The sequence below is a fragment of the Leuciscus leuciscus genome, assembly GCF_965113295.1.
Source record: "Leuciscus leuciscus genome assembly, chromosome: 1".
NCBI lineage: Eukaryota > Metazoa > Chordata > Actinopteri > Cypriniformes > Leuciscidae > Leuciscus > Leuciscus leuciscus.
The window spans coordinates 78,054,147-78,079,651 of NC_138725.1; the positions used below are offsets into that span (position 1 = coordinate 78,054,147).

General features: G+C 42.3%; 1 protein-coding gene across 2 annotated transcripts in view; it reads left to right on the forward strand.

Annotated features, from left to right (window-relative positions):
• Nucleotides 1–25,505, forward strand: part of ern1 (endoplasmic reticulum to nucleus signaling 1) — a 72,486-nt gene that overhangs the window by 45,885 nt on the left and 1,096 nt on the right. Inside the window, exons 13-21 of one of the 2 annotated variants that reach the window (XM_082185055.1) lie at nucleotides 9,835–10,117; nucleotides 11,054–11,144; nucleotides 12,905–13,094; nucleotides 14,402–14,501; nucleotides 15,310–15,509; nucleotides 21,178–21,325; nucleotides 21,609–21,736; nucleotides 23,376–23,499; nucleotides 23,678–23,745. In XM_082185055.1, the coding sequence (XP_082041181.1) occupies nucleotides 9,835–10,117; nucleotides 11,054–11,144; nucleotides 12,905–13,094; nucleotides 14,402–14,501; nucleotides 15,310–15,509; nucleotides 21,178–21,325; nucleotides 21,609–21,736; nucleotides 23,376–23,499; nucleotides 23,678–23,745 (1,332 nt within the window). The remainder of the gene's footprint in view (nucleotides 1–9,834; nucleotides 10,118–11,053; nucleotides 11,145–12,904; nucleotides 13,095–14,401; nucleotides 14,502–15,309; nucleotides 15,510–21,177; nucleotides 21,326–21,608; nucleotides 21,737–23,375; nucleotides 23,500–23,677; nucleotides 23,746–25,505) is intronic. The other variant, XM_082185056.1, reaches the window with a different exon arrangement.

The window sequence follows — 25,505 nt, forward strand, 5'->3', positions numbered from 1 at the left end:
TACCCTAGCAACCACCCAAAACACCCTAGCAACCACCCAGAACACCCTAGCAACCGCCTAGCAACCACCCAGAATACCCTAGCAACCACCCAAAACACCCTAGCAACCACCCAGAACACCATAGCAACTGCCTAGCAACCACCCAAAACACCCTAGCAACCACCCAGAACACCCTAGCAACCGCCTAGCAACCACCCAGAATACCCTAGCAACCACCCAAAACACCCTAGCAACCACCCAGAACACCCTAGCAACCGCCTAGCAACCACCCAAAAGACCCTAGCAACCACCCAGAATACCATAGAACCACCCAAAATACCCTAGCAACCGCCTGGCAACCACCCAAAAGACCCTAGCAACCACCCAAAATAGCCTAGCAACCACCCAAAATACCCTAGCAACCACCCAAAACACCCTAGCAACCACCCAGAACACCATAGCAACTGCCTAGCAACCACCCAAAAGACCCTAGCAACCGCCTAGCAACCACCCAAAACACCCTAGCAACCACCCAAAAGACCCTAGCAACCGCCTAGCAACCACCCAAAAGACCCTAGCAACCACCCAAAACACCCTAGCAACAGCCTAGCAACCACTCAAAAGACCCTAGCAACCACCCAGAACACCCTAGCAACCGCCTAGCAACCACCCAAAAGACCCTAGCAACCACCCAAAATATCCTAGCAACCACCCAGAATACCCTAGCAACCACCCAAAACACCCTAGCAACCACCCAGAACACCCTAGCAACCGCCTAGCAACCACCCAAAAGACCCTAGCAACCACCTAGCAACCACCCAAAAGACCCTAGCAACCACCCAAAACACCCTAGCAACCGCCTAGCAACCACCCAAAAGACCCTAGCAACCACCCAGGACACCCTAGCAACCACCTAGCAACCACCCAGAAGACCCTAGCAACCACCCAAAAGACCCTAGCAACCACCCAAAATATCCTAGCAACCGCCTAGCAACCACCCAGAATACCCTAGCAACCACCCAAAAAACCCTAGCAACCACCCAGAACACCCTAGCAACCGCCTAGCAACCACCCAAAAGACCCTAGCAACCACCTAGCAACCACCCAAAAGACCCTAGCAACCACCCAGGACACCCTAGCAACCACCTAGCAACCACCCAGAACACCCTAGCAACCTCCCAAAATACCCTAGGAACACCATAGCAACCACCCATAAAATCCTAGCAACCGCCTAGCAAAAAACGTTCTGGTCCAAACTTTCTCAAGCCAACTTAAAGTTTGTCTCGACGAACTTTCGCATCTAGTTATTCTTATTATTATTCTGCCAAAAGTTTGGCGCGTAATGCGCCCCGCACCGTTTGTCACAGACCCCTGAGTGAGGTGTCAAATCGAGCGGCTCATTGAGGAGAGGTGTGCTATATCTTTTCTAAGCGATCGGGTGTACGATGTTCGCACAGCGGACGAAAAAGCGGCCAAAAAAGTCCCATTGACTTAACATGGGGAGTTCTAAAAACATTTGAATCCCAACTGCCGTTTTCACACACACCACTCCAAAGGGCCTGACACCCCTGCGTTTCTCTCCCTCTCTCTCTCCCTCAGAGGATTTATATTATCAAGCAGCCAATAAGTAATGGCCTAAAATCTTCATAGCCACACCCTAGCAACCAGTTACAGCACCCTAGCAACCACTCTGAGCTCCCTAGCAACCACCCTAAACCAATAAATAATATAAAAACTTTTTTTTTACATTTTTTAAAGCAATATCACACTCGTAGCCTTGCGATATTGCTCCATGCTTGTGCCTATTCGGCCATAGGCACGAGGCCGCAGGCCGAGTGCCGTACTGAAGGAACTCGTTATTAAAGATTTTAAGAACTCTATAAAAACTCCATAGTAACCATATTTGACAACTACCAACCACCTAGTAACACCATAGCAACTACCAAAAATACCTTAGCAACCACCCTGAACACCCTAGCAACGTCTAGAAATGCTCTAGTAACCACCAAAAAACTCTAGCAACCACCCAGAACACCCTAGCAACTGCCTAGCAACCACCCAGAACACCTAGCAACTGCCTAGTAACCACCCAGAACACCCTAGCAACTGCCTAGCAATGCCCTAGCATCCACCCAGAATGCCATAGCAACTGCCTAGCAACACCATAGCAACCACCTAGCAATGCCCTAGCAACCACCAAGAATACCCTAGCAACTGCCTAGCAACCACCAAGAATACCCTAGCAACTGCCTAGCAACCACCCAGAACACCTTAGCAACTGCCTAGCAACACCATAGCAACCACCCAGAAAACCCTAGCAACCACCACCTGGCAACAGCATCTTGCTAAAAACATGCTAGCAACATACTAATCATGCTAGCAACAAGCTAGCAACATGCTAATAATGCTAGCATTATGCTACCAACATGCTAATCAAGCTAGCATCATGCTAGCAACATGCTAATCAAGCTATCATAATGCTAGCAAAATGCTAATCAAGCTAGCATCATGCTAGCAACATGCTAATCAAGCTAGCATTATGCTAGCAACATGCTAATCATGTTAGCGTCTAGCTAAAAACATGCTAGCAACATGCTAATCATGGTAGCATCAAGCTACCAACATGCTAATCAAGCTAGCATCATGCTAGCAACATGCTAATCAAGCTAGCATCATGCTAGGAACATGCTAATCAAGCTAGCATTATGCTAGAAACATGCTAATCATGTTAGTGTCTAGCTAAAAACATGCTAATCATGCTAGCATCAAGCTACCAACATGCTAATCAAGCTAGCATCATGCTAACATAATGCTAATCAAGCTAGCATCATGCTAACATAATGCTAATCAAGCTAGCATTATGCTACCAATATGCTAATTAAGCTAGCATCATGCTAGCAAAATGCTATTCAAGCTAGCATTATGCTAACAACATGTTAATCAAGCTAGCATAATGCTAGCAACATGCTAATCATGTTAGCATCTGGCTAAAAACATGCTAGCAAAATGCTAATCATGCTAACATCTTGTTAAAAGCATGCTAGCAACATGCTAATCATGCTAGCATCATGCTACCAACATGCTAATCATGTTAACAACATGCTAATCATGCTAGCATCATTTTAACAACATGTTAATCATAGTAAATCCTGCTGGATTGTGGTAAATCGTAGTAAATCATCTTAGAAACATGGTAAATCGTGGTAAATAATGTTAAACCGTGGTATATCATGGTATCACAACATGTTAATTGTGTTAGCATCTGCCCAGTGGCGAGTTTTGCCACTGCAAGCACCACTTCACATTTTCTTCAGGAAATGTACATTCTAGTTAAGTTGGCTTGAGAAAGCCAACATATTGAAATCCTATTTAAACTTATTATTATTATTCTTCTTACTAAAACTGTTGACTCAAACTCGTCCTAGAGCTTTAACTCTACATACACCAAACTCGGCTCAGACACTCAAACTGATCTGAAGTTAGTTGCTATATCTTTTCAGACTGATCGGACTTACGGTTTTCCTACAAATGACGATCAAAACTCGGAAAAACTCCCATTGACTTAACATTGGGCATTCTAAAAAAATTCAAACTCACTAACCGACAAAAATTCAAATCTAAATCCCTTGAAAACTAAATCAAACTGCCATTCTATATATATTAGCCAATGAAACTCATTTAAACTAATAAACTCTAATCTCATACACTTATAAACTAATTAACTTAAATTTAATAACTAATTAACTAATAAACTCATGAATTCATAGACTTATGAACTCTTAAACTCATAAATTAATAAACTCTGAACTCTAAACTCATTTAAACTTATAAACTCTAAACTCAAAATCTTGTACACTTATAAACTCATACATTTATACACTTATAAACTCTAAACTCATAAACTCTGAGTGTGTGTGTGTCTGAGTGAGTGTGTGTGTGAGGGAGGTAGTCTGTTTGTGTGTGTGTGTGTGTGTGTATCTATCTATCCACCGCTCTGAATACCATAGCAACCACCCAGAACACCCTAGCAACAACCTAGCAACCACCCAGAACACCCTAGCAACCACCCAAAAGACCCTAGCAACCACCCAAAATATCCTAGCAACCACCCAAAAGACCCTAGCAACCACCCAAAACACCCTAGCAACCACCCAAATGACCATAGCAACCACCCAAAAGACCCTAGCAACCACCCAAAACACCCTAGCAACCGCCTAGCAACCACCCAAAAGACCCTAGCAACCACCCAAAACACCCTAGCAACCGCCTAGCAACCACCCAAAAGACCCTAGCAACCACCCAAAACACCCTAGCAACCGCCTAGCAACCACCCAAAAGACCCTAGCAACCACCCAAAATATCCTAGCAACCACCCAAAAGACCCTAGCAACCACCCAAAACACCCTAGCAACCGCCTAGCAACCACCCAAAAGACCCTAGCAACCACCCAAAACACCCTAGCAACCACCCAAAATACCCTAGCAACACCATAGCAACCACACAAAACATCCTAGTAACCACCCATAACACCCTAGCAACCACCCAAAACACCCTAGCAACCACCCAGAACACCCAAGCAACCGCCTAGCAACCACCCAAAAGACCCTAGCAACCACCCAAAACACCCTAGCAACCGCCTAGCAACCACCCAAAAGACCTTAGCAACCACCCAAAATACCCTAGCAACCGCCTAGCAACCAACCAAAAGACCCTAGCAACCACCCAAAATACCCTAGCAACCGCCTAGCAACCACCCAAAAGACCCTAGCAACCACCCAAAAGACCCTAGCAACCACCCTAAATATCCTAGCAACCGCATAGCAACCACCCAGAATACCCTAGCAACCACCCAAAACACCCTAGCAACCACCCAGAACACCCTAGCAACCGCCTAGCAACCACCCAAAAGACCCTTGCAACCACCCAAAATATCCTAGCAACCGCCTAGCAACCACCCAGAATACCCTAGCAACCACCCAAAACACCCTAGCAACCACCCAAAACACCCTAGCAACCTCCCAAAATACCCTAGCAACACCATAGCAACCACCCATAACATCCTAGCAACCGCCTAGCAAAAAACGTTCTGGTCCAAACTTTCTCAAGCCAACTTAAAGTTTGTCTCGACGAACTTTCGCATCTAGTTAAGTTGGCTTGAGAAAGCCAACATATTGAAATCCTATTTAAACTTATTATTATTAATATTATTATTATTCTTCTGTGGAAACTATTGACTCAAACTCGCCCTAGAGCTTTAACTCTACATACTCCAAACTCGGCTCAGACACTCAAACTGATCTGAAGTTTTATGCTATATCTTTTCAGACTGATCGGACTTACGGTTTTCCTACAAATGACGATCAAAACTCGGAAAAAGTCCCATTGACTTAACATTGGGCATTCTAAAAAAATTCAAACTCACCAACCGACAAAAATTCAAATCTAAATCCCTTGAAAACTAAATCAAACTGCCATTCTATATATATTAGCCAATGAAACTCATTTAAACTAATAAACTCTAATTTCATACACTTATAAACTAATTAACTTAAATTGAATAACTAATAAACTCATGAATTCATAGACTTATGAACTCTTAAACTCATAAATTAATAAACTCTGAACTCTAAACTCATTTAAACTTATAAACTCTAAACTCAAAAACTTGTACACTTATAAACTCATCAATTTATACACTTATAAACTCTAAACTCATAAACTCTGAGTGTGTGTGTGTGTGTGTGTGTATCTATCTATCTACCGCTCTGAATACCATAGCAACCACCCAGAACACCCTAGCAACCACCTAGCAACCACCCAGAACACCCTAGCAACCACCCAAAAGACCCTAGCAACCACCCAAAATATCCTAGCAACCACCCAAAAGACCCTAGCAACCACCCAAAACACCCTAGCAACCGCCTAGCAACCACCCAAAAGACCATAGCAACCACCCAAAACACCCTAGCAACCACCCAAAACACCCTAGCAACCGCCTAGCAACCACCCAAAAGACCCTAGCAACCACCCAAAATACCCTAGCAACACCATAGCAACCACACAAAACATCCTAGTAACCACCCAAAACACCCTAGCAACCGCCTAGCAACCACCCAAAAGACCCTAGAAACCACCCAAAATAGCCTAGCAACCACCCAGAATACCCTAGCAACCACCCAAAATACCCTAGCAACCGCCTAGCAACCACCCAAAAGACCCTAGCAACCACCCTAAATATCCTAGCAACCGCATAGCAAACACCCAGAATACCCTAGCAACCAACCAAAACACCCTAGCAACCACCCAGAACACCCTAGCAACCGCCTAGCAACCACCCAAAAGACCCTAGCAACCACCCAAAATATTCTAGCAACCGCCTAGCAACCACCCAGAATACCCTAGCAACCACCCAAAACACCCTAGCAACCACCCAAAACACCCTAGCAACCACCCAGAACACCCTAGCAACCACCTAGCAACCACCCAAAATACCCTAGCAACCACCCAAAACACCCTAGCAACCACCCAAAACACCCTAGCAACCGCCTAGCAACCACCCAAAAGACCCTAGCAACCACCCAAAACACCCTAGCAACACCATAGCAACCACACAAAACATCCTAGTAACCACACATAACACCCTAGCAACCGCCTAGCAACCACCCAGAACACCCTAGCAACCACCCAAAACACCCTAGCAACCACCCAAAATATCCTAGCAACCGCCTAGCAACCACCCATAATACCCTAGCAACCACCCAAAACACCCTAGCAACCACCCAGAACACCCTAGCAACCGCCTAGCAACCACCCAAAAGACCCTAGCAACCACCCAAAACACCCTAGCAACCACCCAAAATACCCTAGCAACACCATAGCAACCACACAAAACATCCTAGTAACCACCCATAACACAATAGCAACCGCCTAGCAACCACCCAGAATACCCTAGCAACCACCCAAAACACCCTAGCAACCACCCAGAACACCATAGCAACCGCCTAGCAACCACCCAAAAGACCCTAGAAACCACCCAAAACACCCTAGCAACCGCCTAGCAACCACCCAAAAGACCCTAGCAACCACCCAGAACACCCTAGCAACTGCCTAGCAACCACCCAAAAGACCCTAGCAACCACCCAAAATATCCTAGCAACCACCCAGAATACCCGAGCAACCACCCAAAACACCCTAGCAACCACCCAGAACACCCTAGCAACCGCCTAGCAACCACCCAAAAGACCCTAGCAACCACCTAGCAACCACCCAAAAGACCCTAGCAACCACCCAAAACACCCTAGCAACCGCCTAGCAACCACCCAAAAGACCCTAGCAACCACCCAGGACACCCTAGCAACCACCTAGCAACCACCCAGAAGACCCTAGCAACCACCCAAAAGACCCTAGCAACCACCCAAAATATCCTAACAACCGCCTAGCAACCACCCAGAATACCCTAGCAACCACCCAAAAAACCCTAGCAACCACCCAGAACACCCTAGCAACCGCCTAGCAACCACCCAAAAGACCCTAGCAACCACCTAGCAACCACCCAAAAGACCCTAGCAACCACCCAGGACACCCTAGCAACCACCTAGCAACCACCCAGAACACCCTAGCAACCTCCCAAAATACCCTAGGAACACCATAGCAACCACCCATAAAATCCTAGCAACCGCCTAGCAAAAAACGTTCTGGTCCAAACTTTCTCAAGCCAACTTAAAGTTTGTCTCGACGAACTTTCGCATCTAGTTATTATTATTATTCTTCTGTGAAAAACTGTTGACTCAAACTCCTCCTAGAGCTTTAACTCTACATACTCCAAACTCGGCTCAGACACTCAAACTGATCTGAAGTTAGTTGCTTTCCCTTTTCAGACTGATCGGACTTACGGTTTTCCTACAAATGACGATCAAAACTCGGAAAAACTCCCATTGACTTAACATTGGGCATTCTAAAAAAATTCAAACTCACCAACCGACAAAAATTCAAATCTAAATCCCTTGAAAACTAAATCAAACTGCCATTCTATATATATTAGCCAATGAAACTCATTTAAACTAATAAACTCTAATCTCATACACTTATAAACTAATTAACTTAAATTGAATAACTAATTAACTAATAAACTCATGAATTCATATACTTATGAACTCTTAAACTCATAAATTAATAAACTCTGAACTCTAAACTCATTTAAACTTATAAACTCTAAACTCAAAAACTTGTACACTTATAAACTCATCAATTTATACACTTATAAACTCTAAACTCATAAACTCTGAGTGTGTGTGTGTGTGTGTGTGTATCTATCTATCTACCGCTCTGAATACCATAGCAACCACCCAGAACACCCTAGCAACCACCTAGCAACCACCCAGAACACCCTAGCAACCACCCAAAAGACCCTAGCAACCACCCAAAATATCCTAGCAACCACCCAAAACACCCTAGCAACCACCCAAAACACCCTAGCAACCGCCTAGCAACCACCCAAAAGACCCTAGCAACCACCCAAAAGACCCTAGCAACCACCCAAAAGACCCTAGCAACACCATAGCAACCACACAAAACATCCTAGTAACCACCCATAACACCCTAGCAACCGCCTAGCAACCACCCAGAACACCCTAGCAACCACCCAAAACACCCTAGCAACCACCCAAAATATCCTAGCAACCGCCTAGCAACCACCCAGAACACCCTAGCAACCACCTAGCAACCACCCAGAACACCCTAGCAACCACCCAAAAGACCCTAGCAACCACCCAAAATATCCTAGCAACCACCCAAAACACCCTAGCAACCACCCAAAACACCCTAGCAACCGCCTAGCAACCACCCAAAAGACCCTAGCAACCACCCAAAAGACCCTAGCAACCACCCAAAAGACCCTAGCAACACCATAGCAACCACACAAAACATCCTAGTAACCACCCATAACACCCTAGCAACCGCCTAGCAACCACCCTGAACACCCTAGCAACCACCCAAAACACCCTAGCAACCACCCAAAATATCCTAGCAACCGCCTAGCAACCACCCAGAACACCCTAGCAACCACCCAAAACACCCTAGCAACCACCCAGAACACCCTAGCAACCACCCAAAAGACCATAGCAACCACCCAGAACACCCTAGCAACCACCCAAAATATCCTAGCAACCACCCAAAACACCCTAGCAACCGCCTAGCAACCACCCAAAATACCCTAGCAACACCATAGCAACCACCCATAACATCCTAGAAACCGCCTAGCAAAAAAATTTCCGGTCCAAACTTTCTCAAGCCAACTTAAAGTTTGTCTCGACGAACTTTCGCATCTAGTTTTTAATGTTATCGTTATATGGGCCGATAAGGAAATTTGGCCGATATGTTAAAGACAATATATAATGTATTATTTCCTTCAGCTGAGACTCTTCAGATGCGCACTGTTCAACAAGATGATTTTGATTATTATCATCATGTTGAACATGATTCCATGTTGGAATATGATTACAATCACTTAAAAAAAAAAAAAAAAAACGGTAAAGTGCAACAGTCTGTCATATCGGTGACATAAAATTATAATAAAAACATTATAATTGTGTGTTTGGGACATGGATTTTAATGGTGAGACTTTTGTTTTTGTAATCAGGCTCTCAAAAACGATATAAATGTGGATTTAGATTTAACGGCCAATATATCGGTTATCGGCTTTCAAATATAAAGAATTATCGGTTATCGGTATCGGCCAAAATGTTCATATCGGTGCATCCCTAATGTAGCCGTAGGTCTGACAGTATTGTGTTGTGTCTCTGGTCACAGTCTTGTGTCGTCCTCTGATGAGAGTATTGTGTTGTGTTGTGTGGTCAGAGTGTGCAGAAGCAGCAGCAGCTCCAGCACCAGCAGTTTCAGCAGCAGATGGAGGAGAAGCTGGAGCTCCTTCAGCGGCAGCAGCTCGTCTTCCAGCCGCCCGCAGACTCAGACTTCCTGGAGTCGGGCCGGCCCCGGTGCGAGAGCTCGGCCCACAGCAGCCCCAACGTCACCCCGCGCGCCTCCAACCACTCCAACCTCTCCCAGCCCGAGGCGGGACACTCCGCCAACGAGCACGACGACACAGGTCAGGACAGTCCTTCTAATATATCTACACTACCAGGCAAGTTTGGGGATTTTTAATGTTTTTGAAAGAACTGTTCTGCTCACCAAGCCTGCATTTATTTGATTAAAACTACAAATAAAACAGTAATATTGTTAAATATTATTACAATTTAAAATAATGGTTTTCTAAGTGAATATATTGTAAAATGTAATTTATTCCTGTGATCAAAGCTGAATTTTCAGCATCATTACTCCAGTCTTCAGTGTCACATGATCCTTCAGAAATCATTCTAATATGATGATTTGATGCTCAATAAACATTTATTATTATTATCAATGTTGAAAACAGTTTTCAGGATTCTTTGATGAATAGAAAGTTCAAATGAACAGCATTTATCTGAAATCTAAAGCTTTTGTAACATTAAACACTAACGTTCAAAAGTTTTTTGGGGGAAAGAAATTAAAGAATCAATAATTTTATTCATCAAGGATTAATTAAATGGATCAAATTACAGTAAAGACATTTATAATGTTACTAAAGATTTCAGATAACTGCTGTTCTTTTGAACTTTCTGTTCATCAAATAATCCTGAAAACTGTTTTCAACATTGATAATAATAATAAATGTTTCTTGATCATCAAATCATCATATTAGAATGATTTCTGAAGGATCATGTGACACTGAAGACTGGAGTAATGATGCTGAAAATTCAGCTTTGATCACAGGAATAAATTACACTTTACTATATATTCACATTGAAAACCATTATTTTAAATTGTAATAATATTTAAAAATATTACTGGGGGTTTTTTTGTTGTATTTTTGATCAAATAAATGCAGCCTTAGTGAGCAGAAGAGACTTCTTTTAAAAACATTAAAATCGTACCGATCCAAAACTTTTGACTGGTAGTGTATCATCTGTGTATCATGTGTCCATAAGTGCCTATTGGTTGACTTCTGTTTTTTGACTCTGTTCTTGTCTTTTAATTTCAGAGGAAGAATCCAACATGGTCCGGATTGGGAACATCACGTTCAGCCCCAGAGATGTGCTCGGACACGGAGCTGAGGGAACTATTGTGTACAGGCAAGTCTGCTTTCGTCCACACACACACACACACACACACACACACACACACACACACACAATCAGTTCCAGGCTTGGGAATCGAAAATCAGTTCCAATTCCAGAATCGAATACTTGAGGTCAGGAAACGGATACTTGTTATAGAATTACAACTTCAAATCCTCTTATCGATTCCTTTGTGAGCATTTCAATATGATTGTAAACCATTCAAGCTCGAGACGACTCGTTCTCAGGCGTGTGTATCAGTATATTGGATCCGTGCTGCTCTTAAAGTGACAGCAGCCTAATATTCCATATAACACTAATCAAACAACAAAACACAAAGAGAAAATTCACTCGTTCTTGACTTTTGTAACTATATTTGTAATGTATATTTTATTTATAAAGTGCAGTGTTATTTTACATTTGATTACAGTTTCTGTACCTGAATACCTGAAAATCTTAAAACACTGTTTATTTCAGTCGTATCTTTGTTCAGTTGTATCTTTTGTTGCGATTGCTAATTTGTTCTTTTTTAATTACTGAGTGTTAACTTTAATAATGCTTGACATGTATATTAGTTAGGCTAGTTGTTTTTCTATGGTGTTTTTAAACCACAGGCAAACGCTCCTTAGCCTGTTGATTTGTGTTCATGATATTCAGCTACAGTTACATGTTTTACAATAAGACTAAGGGCCCTATCTTGCACCCAGCGCAATTGACTTTGTACACCGACGCATTAATCATTCCTATTTTGCACCCGCGCACAGCTGACTTTTCCCTCCACAGAAGCACGTTGGTAAATTAGGGAATGAACTTGCGCTCCCGGGGGCGGTTCAGCGCAAAGAGGAGGCGTGTTCCGGCGCAAACGTTCCCTGGTGCTATTTTGCAGTTTCAGAAAACAATTCCACCACTGACCAGGAGAAACCTAGTCTAAAGTCAGTGGCGCGTTCAGATGCTATTTTAAGGGCGCATGCTTGGCCATAATGTAGCGTGTGCACAACACACACACACTTTGCTTATCTCATCTACACAGACACAGCAGTTTTCATTTTTAGAAAACCATACATTATTACAAGGAAAAATATTACCACACGAGGGAAATCATTGTTGTGTCCATGAAGATGTGAAAAAATAGGCATAAATCTAGCTTACACATTTACCCAGATTATTATACACCTGTTTAACCGAAGCTAATTTGGGTGTGTTTCTCCATCCTCAATGTCACTTCTCTGTGTTTTACGGCCCTGATGAGAACGTCGTTCTCCTCGGCTGTGAACCGCTCCTGACGTGCGTCTGGCAAATCCGCCGTTATAATAGGAATCCGCTATAGAACAAGCGCGCCTGCTCTTAAAGGGAATGTGAGATGACGCTCTGATTGGTTTATGTCACGTTACGCCCAAACCACACCTATGAGTAATGAAGCTACTTCAGACCAACCCATTTTAGATTTGCGTCGGGCGCAAGAGTCATTTATCCCGCCGGTATAATAGCAACAGCGCCGAGATCCGCCCACAAAGTTACTTGCGTTTCGCACTTGATACTTGCGTTTCAGATCGTTAAAATAGAGCCCTAAATGTGAATATCTACGTTTTTTGTTTTTTTTACCTTATTGGAATCGATAAGAATCGGAATCGTTAAAATTAAAACGATACCCAACCCTTCCTTTGTAGTGTTTGTATGTGCTTTCACTGTTTCAGATTGTGAGTCTGTGTGTGGTTTATGAATGAACTGTATTGTTAAAGCGCTGTATAAATGAAGGGGACTTGACTGGGTTTCAGGGGTCAGTTTGATAACCGTCCCGTGGCTGTGAAGAGGATTCTCCCAGAATGCTTCAGTTTTGCTGATCGTGAGGTTCAGCTCCTGCGGGAGTCAGACGAGCACCCGAACGTGATCCGCTACTTCTGCACTGAGAGAGACCGGCAGTTCCAGTACATCGCCATAGAGCTGTGCAGCTACACACTGCAGGAGGTGACACACACACACACACACACTCACACTCACACACTCTCACACACACAACCTGACCCGTCAGTTCCAGTACATCGCCATAGAGCTGTGCAACTACACACTGCAGGAGGTGACACACACAACCTGTTTCTGACACACAACCTGACGCTTCACTGCTGTTTCCGGTCAAAGAACACAAATTGAATATTACAATGAAAATTGATTTTAACCACTTTTTTTTAAATGTCTAACACATATAAAAAAGTAATAATTAATGTTGCCCTAATAAATTACTTAAACTGACACAGAAGAGCCTGATGATCACATTATCCAGCATGATTTGAGAAAGTTCACGTCGTAATTCGTAGAAAGTCGTAATTCATTGGAAGCAGAAAGACACAAACGAGTCCGTCTTTTCCACAGGTGTGTCGTTCCTTTACTTCAGGCAGGATCTTAGAGTTTTCTTCTTCGTTTAAGTTTAACCTTGGTGTTTGAAATTTCCCAAGCAGCCTTGAGGCCTTGATATACTTTAAACGAAATCGAAGAACGAACTGGTGTGACGTCATTTTGAACAAAATCAGGCCAAAGCGAAGTTCGTTTAGGGAGTTGAGAAACAGTTTGCGACAGCGAGATCTTTTGGAAACACCTTTGATTTAATATGTGGGTGTGGCTCTGAGGCCCCGCCTTCTTTAATGTAATATGTGGGTGTGGTTATGAGGCTCCGCCTTCTTTTGTGTAATAGGTGGGTGTGGCTCTGAGGCTCCGCCTTCTTTATGTAATATGTGGGTGTGGTTATGAGGCTCCGCCTTCTTTTATGTAATAGGTGGGTGTGGCTCTGAGGCCCCGCTTTCTTTATGTAATAGGTGGGTGTAGCTCTGAGGCTCCGCCTTCTTTTATGTAATAGGTGGGTGTGGCTCTGAGGCCCCGCCTTCTTTGAGGTGTAAATCTTCTCTGGTTCAGTTCTTCTGTTGAGTCTGTCGAGGTCAGACATCCACAAGCAAAAGCATGAACTGGAGAGCCGCTTTATAGTAGAAACTGAAGTTGTAATTCTAATTGAAAGAGACTTTTTTTTTTTCATGTTTAATATAGTAAAGATGCTGCTTAAAAGCAATCTATCATCAGATGTTTGTTAACGGTAATCGCTGGTCGCGTGTTTTGAACTTCGAGCAAAGAATGAAGAAGAGCATCGTCACGAGTATATCAGAGCCTTAAATCTTGCCTAAAATGCTCAGTTTAGTTTCTGTTTTTAAGTCATGCAATGCAATATATTGTTGTTTATTTTTAAATAATGCCTTATTTATTTATTTACTTATTTTGTGTTATTTTAGTATGTGGAACGGAAGGATTTTGACCGGCACGGATTGGAGCCAGTGACGCTGCTAGAGCAAACCATGTCTGGACTGGCTCATTTACATTCCCTGAATATAGGTAACAATTATCTGTGACATCAATGATGCGTGTTTAAAGGAGTAGTTCACATTTCCTGATAATTTACTCTCCGCCACGTCATCCAAGATGTTCATGTCTTTCTTTCTTCAGTGGAAAAGAAATTAAGGATTTTGAGGAAAACATTCCAGGATTTTTCTCCATATAGTGTCTTCAATGGGGTCCAACGGGTTGAAGGTCCAAATGTGAGTTTCAGTGCAGCTTCAAAGTCTCGACACGATCCAGCCGAGGAATAAGAGTCTTATCTAGACAAACCATCGACCAGTTACTAAAAAAAAAAAACATTTATATACTTTTTAACCACAAATGCTCGTCTTGCACGTCCACGACTTCACGCATTACGTAATCACATTGAAAGGTCGAGGGTGACGTAGGCGACCCAGTGTTTACAAAGCGAATGTGCAAGACGAGCATTTGTGGTTAAAAAGTATATAAATGCTTATGTTTTTATAAAATGTCCGCTGGTTTGTCTAGATAAGACTCTTATTCCTCAGCTTGGATCGTGTCGAGACTTTAAAGCTGCACAAACTCACATTTGGACCTTCAACCCGTTGGACCCCATTGAAGTCACTATATGGAGAAACATCCTGGAACGTTTTCCTCAAAAACCGTAATTTCTTTTCAACTGAAGAAAGAAAGACATGAACATATTGGATGATGTGGCGGAGAGTAAATTATCAGGACATTTTAATTCTGAAGTGAACTACTCCTTTAACTAGTCTTCTTTTTTAGGTCGAATAATCAGTATAAATCAGTTGTTAACACTCGTGTGTCTCTCGTGGGTTGATAGTCCACCGAGATCTGAAGCCGCACAACATCCTGGTGTCGATGCCGAACACACACGGGCGCGCGAAGGCCATGATCTCAGACTTCGGGCTGTGTAAGAAGCTGGCGGTGGGCCGACACAGCTTCAGCAGGAAGTCAGGCGTCCCGGGAACCGAGGGCTGGATCGCTCCCGAAGTGCTCAGTGAGGACGCCAAGCACAACCCGGTGAGAGCCCAACACATCCCGTGTGTCGCATTTGATACGGCTTAACCCTTGTTCATCAGTTTATAAAAGTCCTTGTTACATATGTTACATGTACTTACCGTAGTAATAACAGTAAATTATGCATAATTATATGCAACTAACTCTCAACCGAATCAAACCCTAATCCTATAGTAAGTACATGTAGTTAATTAATATTACTCAGTACTTAAATATATAATTACACTGTAACAATAACACCTTAAAATATAGTGTAACCAACATCTGACATACAAATGTGAAGCTCGGGAGCACAGACTTAAGTTTGGTCTCATTTTAAAGAAGACCCTTGACAGATTATATATTTTATGAAACATGTTTAACTCTAAAACTGCTAGAAAAGCAAAGCCATAAATCTAAACAAGTCGTGTTTCAAGTTTGAGGTTTATATCTCAGAAAATGAGCTTTCAGTGAGATTTAGTTTTAGCGCAGAACCAGATTTTCCCGTTAGATGCAGCAAAACTCACTGGGATACAGTGGCCGGATTTGGGAGTCGGTTGAGTTTATCTCTCTCAAATATTACACACACAATTTTAGCTGCATAATTTATCCAATTGGCATAATGTCACGGTATCAAATGCGGAGAAGGATTTGCAGGTTAACAGTGTTTAATAAAAACATAAACTCACAGCCGTACACAAAATGATAATCCAAACAGGTGACACAGAGAAGGCAACAGAACAACCAGTGACATCAAACAATGAACCAGCAAAAGACACACACAAAGACACAGCTTATATATGCAGGTTAATGGGAAACAGCTGGTGACAAATGATCAATGATTAACAGACAGGAGTATGGGAAATGCAGTTCATGATACATATGACAGTGAGGGGAAGAGACATCTGGTGGCAACTCAGGGAACAACACTAATACAATACAATAACACTAATACAATACAATAACACAAAACAGTCTCACACTGTGACAGTACTCCCCCCTAAAAGGAGTGGCTTCCAGACACTCCATAAGACCAAGCACAAAAGTTCAGGTGGGTGGCGGAACGGAGGTGGATCTGGGGGAGGGATGGAGGGTCTAGAACCCCAGGGCGGGGCCGCAGGCGGTGCAGGGAGCCAGGGCGGGGCCGCAGGCGGTGCCGGGAGCCAGGGCGGGGCCGCAGGCGGTGCAGGGAGCCAGGGCGGGGCCGCAGGCGGTGCAGGGAGCCAGGGCGGGGCCGCAGGCGGTGCAGGGAGCCAGGGCGGGGCCGCAGGCGGTGCAGGGAGCCAGGGCGGGGCCGCAGGCGGTGCAGGGAGCCAGGGCGGGGCCGCAGGCATCTCCAGACACCAGAGCCGAGCTGCAACCCATGGTGGTGCTGGCGGTAACAAGAACCTGGGCAAAAAAGCACAAGAGGCCCTATGGGCCAGGTTAGCTAGGGCAGACAGTTCAACTAGCTTGGGGTCGGCCATCTTGGGCCAGGCAGAGAGTTCAAGGAGCTCGGGGACGTCCATCTTGGTTCATATGGCCAAGGTCACATGGACGTCAGATTCAGGTTCATATTCCTCAGCCGTGACAGGAGGTGCAAGAGACTCAGGTTCATCTTCCTCAGCCGTGACAGGAAGTACAGTAGACTCAGGTTCAGACCTCTCCGTCGTGACAGGAAGTGCAAGAGACTCAGGCTCAGACCTCTCAGCCGTGACAGGAAGTTCAAGAGACTCCGATTCAGACTTAACGGCCAATTCAGGTTCATGGGCTTGAGAGACATCTTGCTGAACAGAAGAGCAGAAAGCAGACCACACACACCACAGAGCCATGGTAAACACAGGAAATACTGAGTCCAATGAACATACCTCTGGTGCCTTCCTGAGAACAGGTGCAGGCATGATGATAGCCCTCCTTAGAACAGGTGACGCTGAGACAACAGCCATCTGGAGTGTAGGGGTAGGTATAACCCCAGCAGTCTCAAAAATAGGCGCAGGCATAGTGACAGCCATCTTGGGTACTGCTGCTGGCTTGGCGGCGGCCATTTTGAGGGCGGGTGCAGGCTTGGCAGTGGCCCTCGTGAAAACCGGCATCGGGGTTGGAAGGCCAGCCCTCCGCACTGACCCTAATGGAGTCTCTGCCAGACTAGACCTCAGACGCTGGGTTCTGGCATGGATAGGAGAGAAAGGTGAGGCAGCCATCCTGTGAAGTGGCTCTGGTGCGGCAGCCATCTTGTGAAGTGGCTCTGGTGCGGCAGCCATCTTGTGAATAGGCTTGGGTCTCCTCTCCATCTCCCTCTCTCGTGGCCGACGCTCGGGAAAGAGTGAAACAATCATGTCTCTAGCACTCGCTACATCCATAATTGGCTCGGGTGTGGCAGCCATCTTGTGAAGAGGCTCAGGTGTGGCAACCATCTTGTGATATGACTCGGGTGTGTATTCCCGCAGGCCCAGAGTCCCAACACACAACGACCGGTGCGCACTACCTCCCCTCAAAAAATTGCTTGGACGGGGTCTCCTCCCTGACCTCCGAGAAGAATTCACCTTAGTCTTGGAAAAGACCCGAATCATCTCCCCGGTAAGTGCCTTGAAAGAGGCACAGCATGGGTCCCATCTCTCCCACACCTCTGTTCCCCATGTGGCTGCTGGACCGGTCAGCAGCAGTAGCACGAACGCTACTTTCGATTCCTCAGTTTCGAAAGTCCTGTGATGCACATCTAGATGCAGAGAACACTGATTAATAAAGTCTTCACATAACTTAGGCTCACCAGCGTATCTCTCAGGGAAGTCCGTGCTAGGCTCCGGCTGACCACTCAACTCCGTGGGGTTGGGGGAAATGGATGGTGTGGGCGACACGGAACCACTCTGCAACAACAGGAGCTGTTGTTGCAAATCCGCCACCCTGGTACTCAGTGCCTCTCTCACCCGCTCCAAGTTGCTCTCCTGTGTCAGATCCATAGCAGTGATACAAAAATAACTCCGGCTACAGATAACTCCTGTGGCTGATAACCCGCTCCTTCCTTAATGGCTGGTTCATTCTGTCACGGTATCAAATGAGGAGAAGGATTTGCAGGTTAACAGTGTTTAATAAAAACATAAACTCACAGCCGTACACAAAATGATAATCCAAACAGGTGACACAGAGAAGGCAACAGAACAACCAGTGACATCAAACAATGAACCAGCAAAAGACACACACAAAGACACAGCTTATATATGCAGGTTAATGGGAAACAGCTGGTGACAAATGATCAATGATTAACAGACAGGAGTATGGGAAATGCAGTTCATGATACATATGACAGTGAGGGGAAGAGACATCTGGTGGCAACTCAGGGAACAACACTAATACAATACAATAACACAAAACAGTCTCACACTGTGACACATAAACAGAAAACAGGAATAAAGCGAGTATTTGCTTTATAGGCCAAACCTGAGAAATTGGCACCATCTGGTAAAAGAAATGTAAAAATTAAGATTTTGAAGCCTTGCTAACAGAATTCTTCAGAACTCTTAACAAAGATTACATCATTTTATAGTTTTTTGGCCCTGAGATTAAAAATTGCAGTTTTAATGGGCTTCAATGGGGACATTTTTGTCCAAAAGATTTTGTGTTACTAGTGTAAAAGAGATATATTATAGGAAATGGGGGTGAAATAGTAAAATTCCAATAAAATCACACCTGTGCCAAAATCTATGCAGTTGGCATTAACACAGGCAAAATTATCAACGAAAGAAAAACAACAATGAAAAAGACAAAAATGTCCATAGGGTTGCACAATGGTTAACCATGCTTGCCTTTTAATGCATTACATTTTTATGGGATGAAATTCAGATTTTACTTCCAGAATATTAGTTGTTGTTTTTTTAAATACAACCTATCATATTCGACAGGCAATTTTCTGTCCATTTTATTTCGCTTTCCAAATTCGCTTCCTCAAACTCAAATCGGTGTGTGTACCATAATACACTGATAATATATACACATTGAAAAATCATGAATTTAGATTAGTAAGTGCAATAAAAGTATTCATTGTTAGTTCATGATATGTAATTAACTAATTTAGTCTCATGCTACAGTGTCACCAATATTCTAATTTGACCAAATTCTCAATAATTCAGCAATCCATATTCTGTGCCCTTTGTAGTTCCCATTGCAAATAGTAAAAATACCAAACTAAATATAATTTGAAACAAAAAAAAGCTAGTTGAATTGCACTAGTTGAAAGATAAATGTATTGCATTAACCATGCTTGCCTTTTAATGAATTGTTTCTTTAGGGCTTGCATTTTTATGGGCTGAAATTCAACATGGTTGAATATTTAAGCTGTGAATATTTCAATTCAAAACATTTCACACACATTTTCATTATTAAAAATTCAATAATCCATATTCACCTTTCAGATTTCACTTCCAACGTCTGTTTAAAAACACAACCTATTAAATTTGGCGGGAAATTTTTGGTCCATTTTATTTCGCTTTACAAATTCAGAAGTTCAAATTCGACAGAAAATTCAACATCCGGGAATCAAATCAGTGGATATTTGACTGGTTTTGTCCGTCCTTCTGTTAGACTGTCTCACACATGAATTATGTTGAATATCTGTCAGCTGTTAAATTTAACTACACAATTAGATAATACCAGTTTAGATCAACCAGTTACCAAGCAATGCTTCATGTTGTTCAGTCTGTGTGTAAAAAGAGCATTAGCAATTAAAGACAAAACACTTCAGCAAAACATGATCAGGTCAAAGTTTCTGAATCATTTTTGGTCCCAAATTTGTATAAATGTTACTGGTAGAGTTTTTGTGTATAATATGTCACAGTTTACTTTATTTTGCTCTCCTCACTTACATAAGTGAACTATAGTGTCCTGCACACACTAGTGAAAAAATATAAAAAATTATATCTGGTGTCTGAATAATTGTTGGTTTGACTGTACATGGTAAAGCTGATAAAGACACGAAGGCTGTGTTTATGCAGCTTTCTCTACCGTGAATGAGATTATAGCGTTATTCCCCGATGCTGATGTACAGATCAAACGTTAACTCCGAGGTGGACATATATCAAGTTTAATTCAAGTTCAGTTTTATTTACAGTATATAGCACATTTACAACAGCCACTAGATCGACCAAAGTGCTTTACAGAACAACAAGATTAAAAGAAGATATGACATGCATAACAACAAATAAAACAAAAAATAAGTGCAACATATCTAACCATAAAACAGGAGTTTTAGTTTATTTAGTTCCTTTATTGACCACAAGTGGAAATTTGTCTTTGGCTTTACTATACACCACACACAAGGACACCAACACCACATTACAATATACAATAAAAATAAAACAATAACATATGCATAGCCTACATATCCACCCCTACTCATATTCATATCTTCTCAACATTTAACATTTAAAGTAGCAAACCAGTATCAGACTCACATATATATATTAGTTAAACCAACCGAAGAAAAAAATCAATATACTAAGGAAAATAGGTAGGTTCTTAGACAGAGAAGGGGCCGTTCTGATCTCTAGAGGCTTCTTTTATATGTTTTATATATTTCTCTCGGTTGTTTAGTTTCCTTAGCGATTTGAAAGCATACCGAGATTTAGTTCCGGTTATTATGACATGCAGTGACCGCAGCACAAGTACAGTGGGAGAGTCATGTGATGAGCGCTAACAGATGTGTCCTGTTTCTTCTCCTCAGACGTGCACGGTGGACATCTTCTCTGCAGGATGTGTGTTCTACTATGTGCTTTCTGGAGGACAACACCCGTTCGGGAAGTCCTTGCAGCGACAGGCTAACATTCTGCTGGGAGCCTATTCCCTCGAGCTCTTACAGCCCAACACACACGGTACTATCACACACACACTCAACACACACTGAACAACACACACACTCGTATCATAGCCTATTCCCTCGAGCTCTTACAGCCCAACACACACGGTACCACACACACACACACGTATAACACCCTGAACTACACACACCAGCCTAACACACACGGTACTACCACACACACACACACACACACATTCATATCACACCCTGACCAACACACACCAGCTCATTTTGGGGCAGAATGAATATCACAGACAGGTTTCTGATCATGTGATTGTTCATGCTGTTTGATGCAGAGGATATTGTGAGCCGAAACCTGATCGAGCAGATGTTGAGCAGTGATCCGGAGAAGAGACCCTCGTCTGAGCGAGTGCTGAAACACCCCTTCTTCTGGAGTCTGGAGAAACAGCTGCACTTCTTCCAGGTTTGATAGTCGGACAAACTTATTTATCCAGGAAAACACATCTTACACAAGATGGCAGCAAACAGCCCTGCAAACTCTCAAACCCGTTGTTGTCCGAACAACACAAAATATGAATCTTAGAATCTCAGCTTTTTATTGCTTTCTAACCACTTTGATCAACTCTAATCAAAAATTAATAATCATATTTTTCAAAACTACTACCATAATCAACTCAAAATAGATGTAATTTGAAAGCTTAGAGTCTGGACTTTACAATGAATGTAGACAATTTGATAAACTCCTAAATAGTGCCGAGTTATTTGCCAATAAATTGAAAAAAAACTTTTTTGTACTACGTACTGCAATATGTAAAATACATCATACAGCTCAGATAGTCGTGTGTCATTTGAAAGGTCTACGGGTCTAATACAACAAGCGTAACTGTTTCGGGCTTTCTAATAAACTTGAGCGAGTTTTTGTACATGAAGCTTCTCAAGACCCATATGTAAATCATATACGGATGCTGAATTTATGACACATTTTCGCTCGTAACTTCATGAAACATGCTCCGATTGTGGGAAATGGCACATCGTTATTTACAGCAGATGAAATGAGTCCAAACTCAGCATAATCCATCACTCAGAACCCTCATGGAGTTCTAACACAAAAAACCCACAGACGCACGTAGCCAAGTATATACTGATGAAGCCACTCGCGTGGCGTTTTCGCTCATAACTTCATGATGCATGCACCGATTATAGAACATGACACAACATTATTTACAGCAGATAATTAAATACCATTAAAAAGAGCCCAAACTCAGCATAATTCATCTCTCAGATCTAAAGATATTCCTCATGGAGTTGTCACACACAAACCCGCACAGGCGCACACAGAGCCTTGTGTATAGATGGAGCACTGATGTCTCGTTTTCACTCATAACTCAATGAAGCATGCATAAATTGTGGAAAATGGCATATCATTATTTACAGATTGTTACAATTAAAAAGAGCTCAAACTCACTATAATCCATCACTCAGATCTAAAGATATTCCTCATGGACTTCTAACACAGGCGCACATCCAATGAAGTATATAGATGCATTGATGTGACGTTTTAGATCCTGTCTCCATGAAACATGCATGAATTGTGGAAAGAGCCCAAACACAACATAATCCATTGCGTTGATCATGAGATATTCCTTACGAAGTTATGCATACTTGGCTAAAATACATGTCCCTCATCTTTCCGGGATGCAATGTGTTTTCCAATGTTCCCGGAACCGTGGAATAACACAAAATATGTATCATCTTAAAGCTTAGAATCTCAGCTTTTTAATGCATCTAGCCACTTTGATCAACTCTTAACGAGTGCCGACTAGTCCCTCTAAACCGGAGTGTACCGCCCACCGGCGCCACCTAGCTGGCAAAAAATGTATAATCATATTTTTCAAAAATACTGCCTTGATCAACACAAAATAGGTGTCATTTGAAAGATTAGAGTCTTTACAATGAATGTAGCCAATTTGATAAACTCCTAAGTTGTGCTGAGTTATTTGCTAATAAATATAATTTCTTTTTTTCATAAGCTAGAAAATACTTTTCAGCAGCAGATTCTCCTAGAATGGGCAGTAAATGGCATATTTGGTGTTGTTTCGCAGGATGTGAGCGATAGGATCGAGAAGGAGCCATTAGATGGACCAATCGTGAGGCAGCTGGAGAGAGGGGGGCGGGTCGTGGTCAAAGCTGATTGGAGGGATCATATCACTGTTCCTCTACAGACCGGTGAGCACTGATGCATCTGGATTACTGGATTTAATATTAGTTTTTTTAATTCTAAGAGTTTGTAAATAGATTAACCACATGCAATTCTGCCATGATTGTCTAGTTTTAATTCTTGTTTGAGTCTTAAATTTGAACATTTTGCTCTGCAAACCATTCAATTATAGTGTTCTTTTCACAGATCTACGCAGATTTCGTTCGTACAAAGGCGGATCGGTCAGAGATCTGTTACGTGCCATGAGGAATAAGGTACATGAGTTTACCGAGACCAAATACCAAATATCTTGTGTTTATAGCAACACAAGCAGCGGTGTGAAATTATTTTACAGCAGCGTGAATTTTTTTTTTGAGTTTCAACAACTTGTGAAAGAAATGTGGCATAAGAGTTGTGGGGTTTTTTTCAATACATTGTATCTAATTGTTTTGTTTGGTTATCACATATTTTACATGTTTGAACTTTTTTTAATTTTTAAGCTTTTTTTCAAATAGCTGCTAATTAACCATCAGTTACATTAATTACTGTAACACTTTACAATACGGTTCATTAGTTAACATGAACTAAGAATGAACAATACTTCTACAGCATTTATTAATCATAGTTAATATTAATTTCAACATTTACTAATAGATTATTAAAATCAAAGATTGTATTTATTAACTGTGAACTAACATGAACCAGGGTTTCCGCGGAGTCATAAAAAGTCATAAAACGTCTTAAATTTAATAATCAGAATTTTAGGCCATAAAAAGTCATAAAAACGTCCGGATTTTCCATACAAGGTCATAAATTTCATTTAGCCACGTCTTAAATTGATATGCTCGTTCATTCGTTGGTTCTACCATTGCTTTTTCCCCCTGAAAATGCGCTGGCGGCATAATGTTAAATGCACAGGTTAAATGCGGCAAAAGCGGAACGCTCATTTGAAACGCGCGCCACACGAACCATTTACCCGCTCGGCTCCAAGTCCAAACGGCAGCGCAGCGCGAGCTCAATAGAACTGATGCGTTTACTCTGATCGGTCTCGGTCACAAGATCCAGTGAGAAGTGCTTGAATTCAGCGAAGAACACACTGTCTCAGTGATTTAAACCAGTTTAAACAGCGCTGACCAACAGGAGAAACTCTGCACAACGATACAGTCTGAAGGCTTTTCCGTCTACAATCTCCCATCATTTATCATGGATTTACTGGAACGTTAGCCTAGTAATATTAACTGCACCATGTGGGATATACATATTGAATTTTATTATATTATTAGTGCTGATAATGTATTAAAGGACTAATGGAATATTTACAGTATTTAATAATGTATTTAGGCTACTGTTTTTCATACATTTCCTGAAGATATGTGCCATCAAAGTTAGGCAACACAAACCTGTTTCAAGACTTGGCCCCTATTAGCACATGCAGAAACTAAGTAATTATTTTCCCAATAAAGATATTTATTTTGTTAAGGACAAATGTTTGAATGTCCTACCTCAGATTTGTGAAATGTTCACCTGTTTTAGCAAGTGTTTGTCATTATATTTTCTGTCAATAAAGAGTAAAGTTAGTTTAAAACCACAATTAAAGCTCTGGTTTCTACAACTTTCACTTAGAAGTAACAGTCTGCCTTTAAACTTGAAAGAAATAAAGATTTGACATTTATCGTGATAATTATCGATATTGACTAATATAAAACAATTATCGTGATAATTGTTTTTGGCCATATTGCCCAGCCCTAACTGAAATCTCCCGGTCTATCACAATGGGAAAGTGTACATTTAACGAGCCATGGCTCAAAGATGGTGTGTTTAGTAGTTGGCTCAAGCCTGTTGCAAATAATCAGTATCAAGCATATTGCACACTGGGTAAGAAGGCGTTGGAGCTGTCTTTAGGCATTTAAATAATACATCTTGTTACTTTCAATGAAAGTCAATTTAAAAAAAAAACTTTTGAAAGGAATTTTAATGATTTTTCGTAATTCGTGTAGGTCATAAATTTCAATCATAATGGTCATAAAAAGGTCTT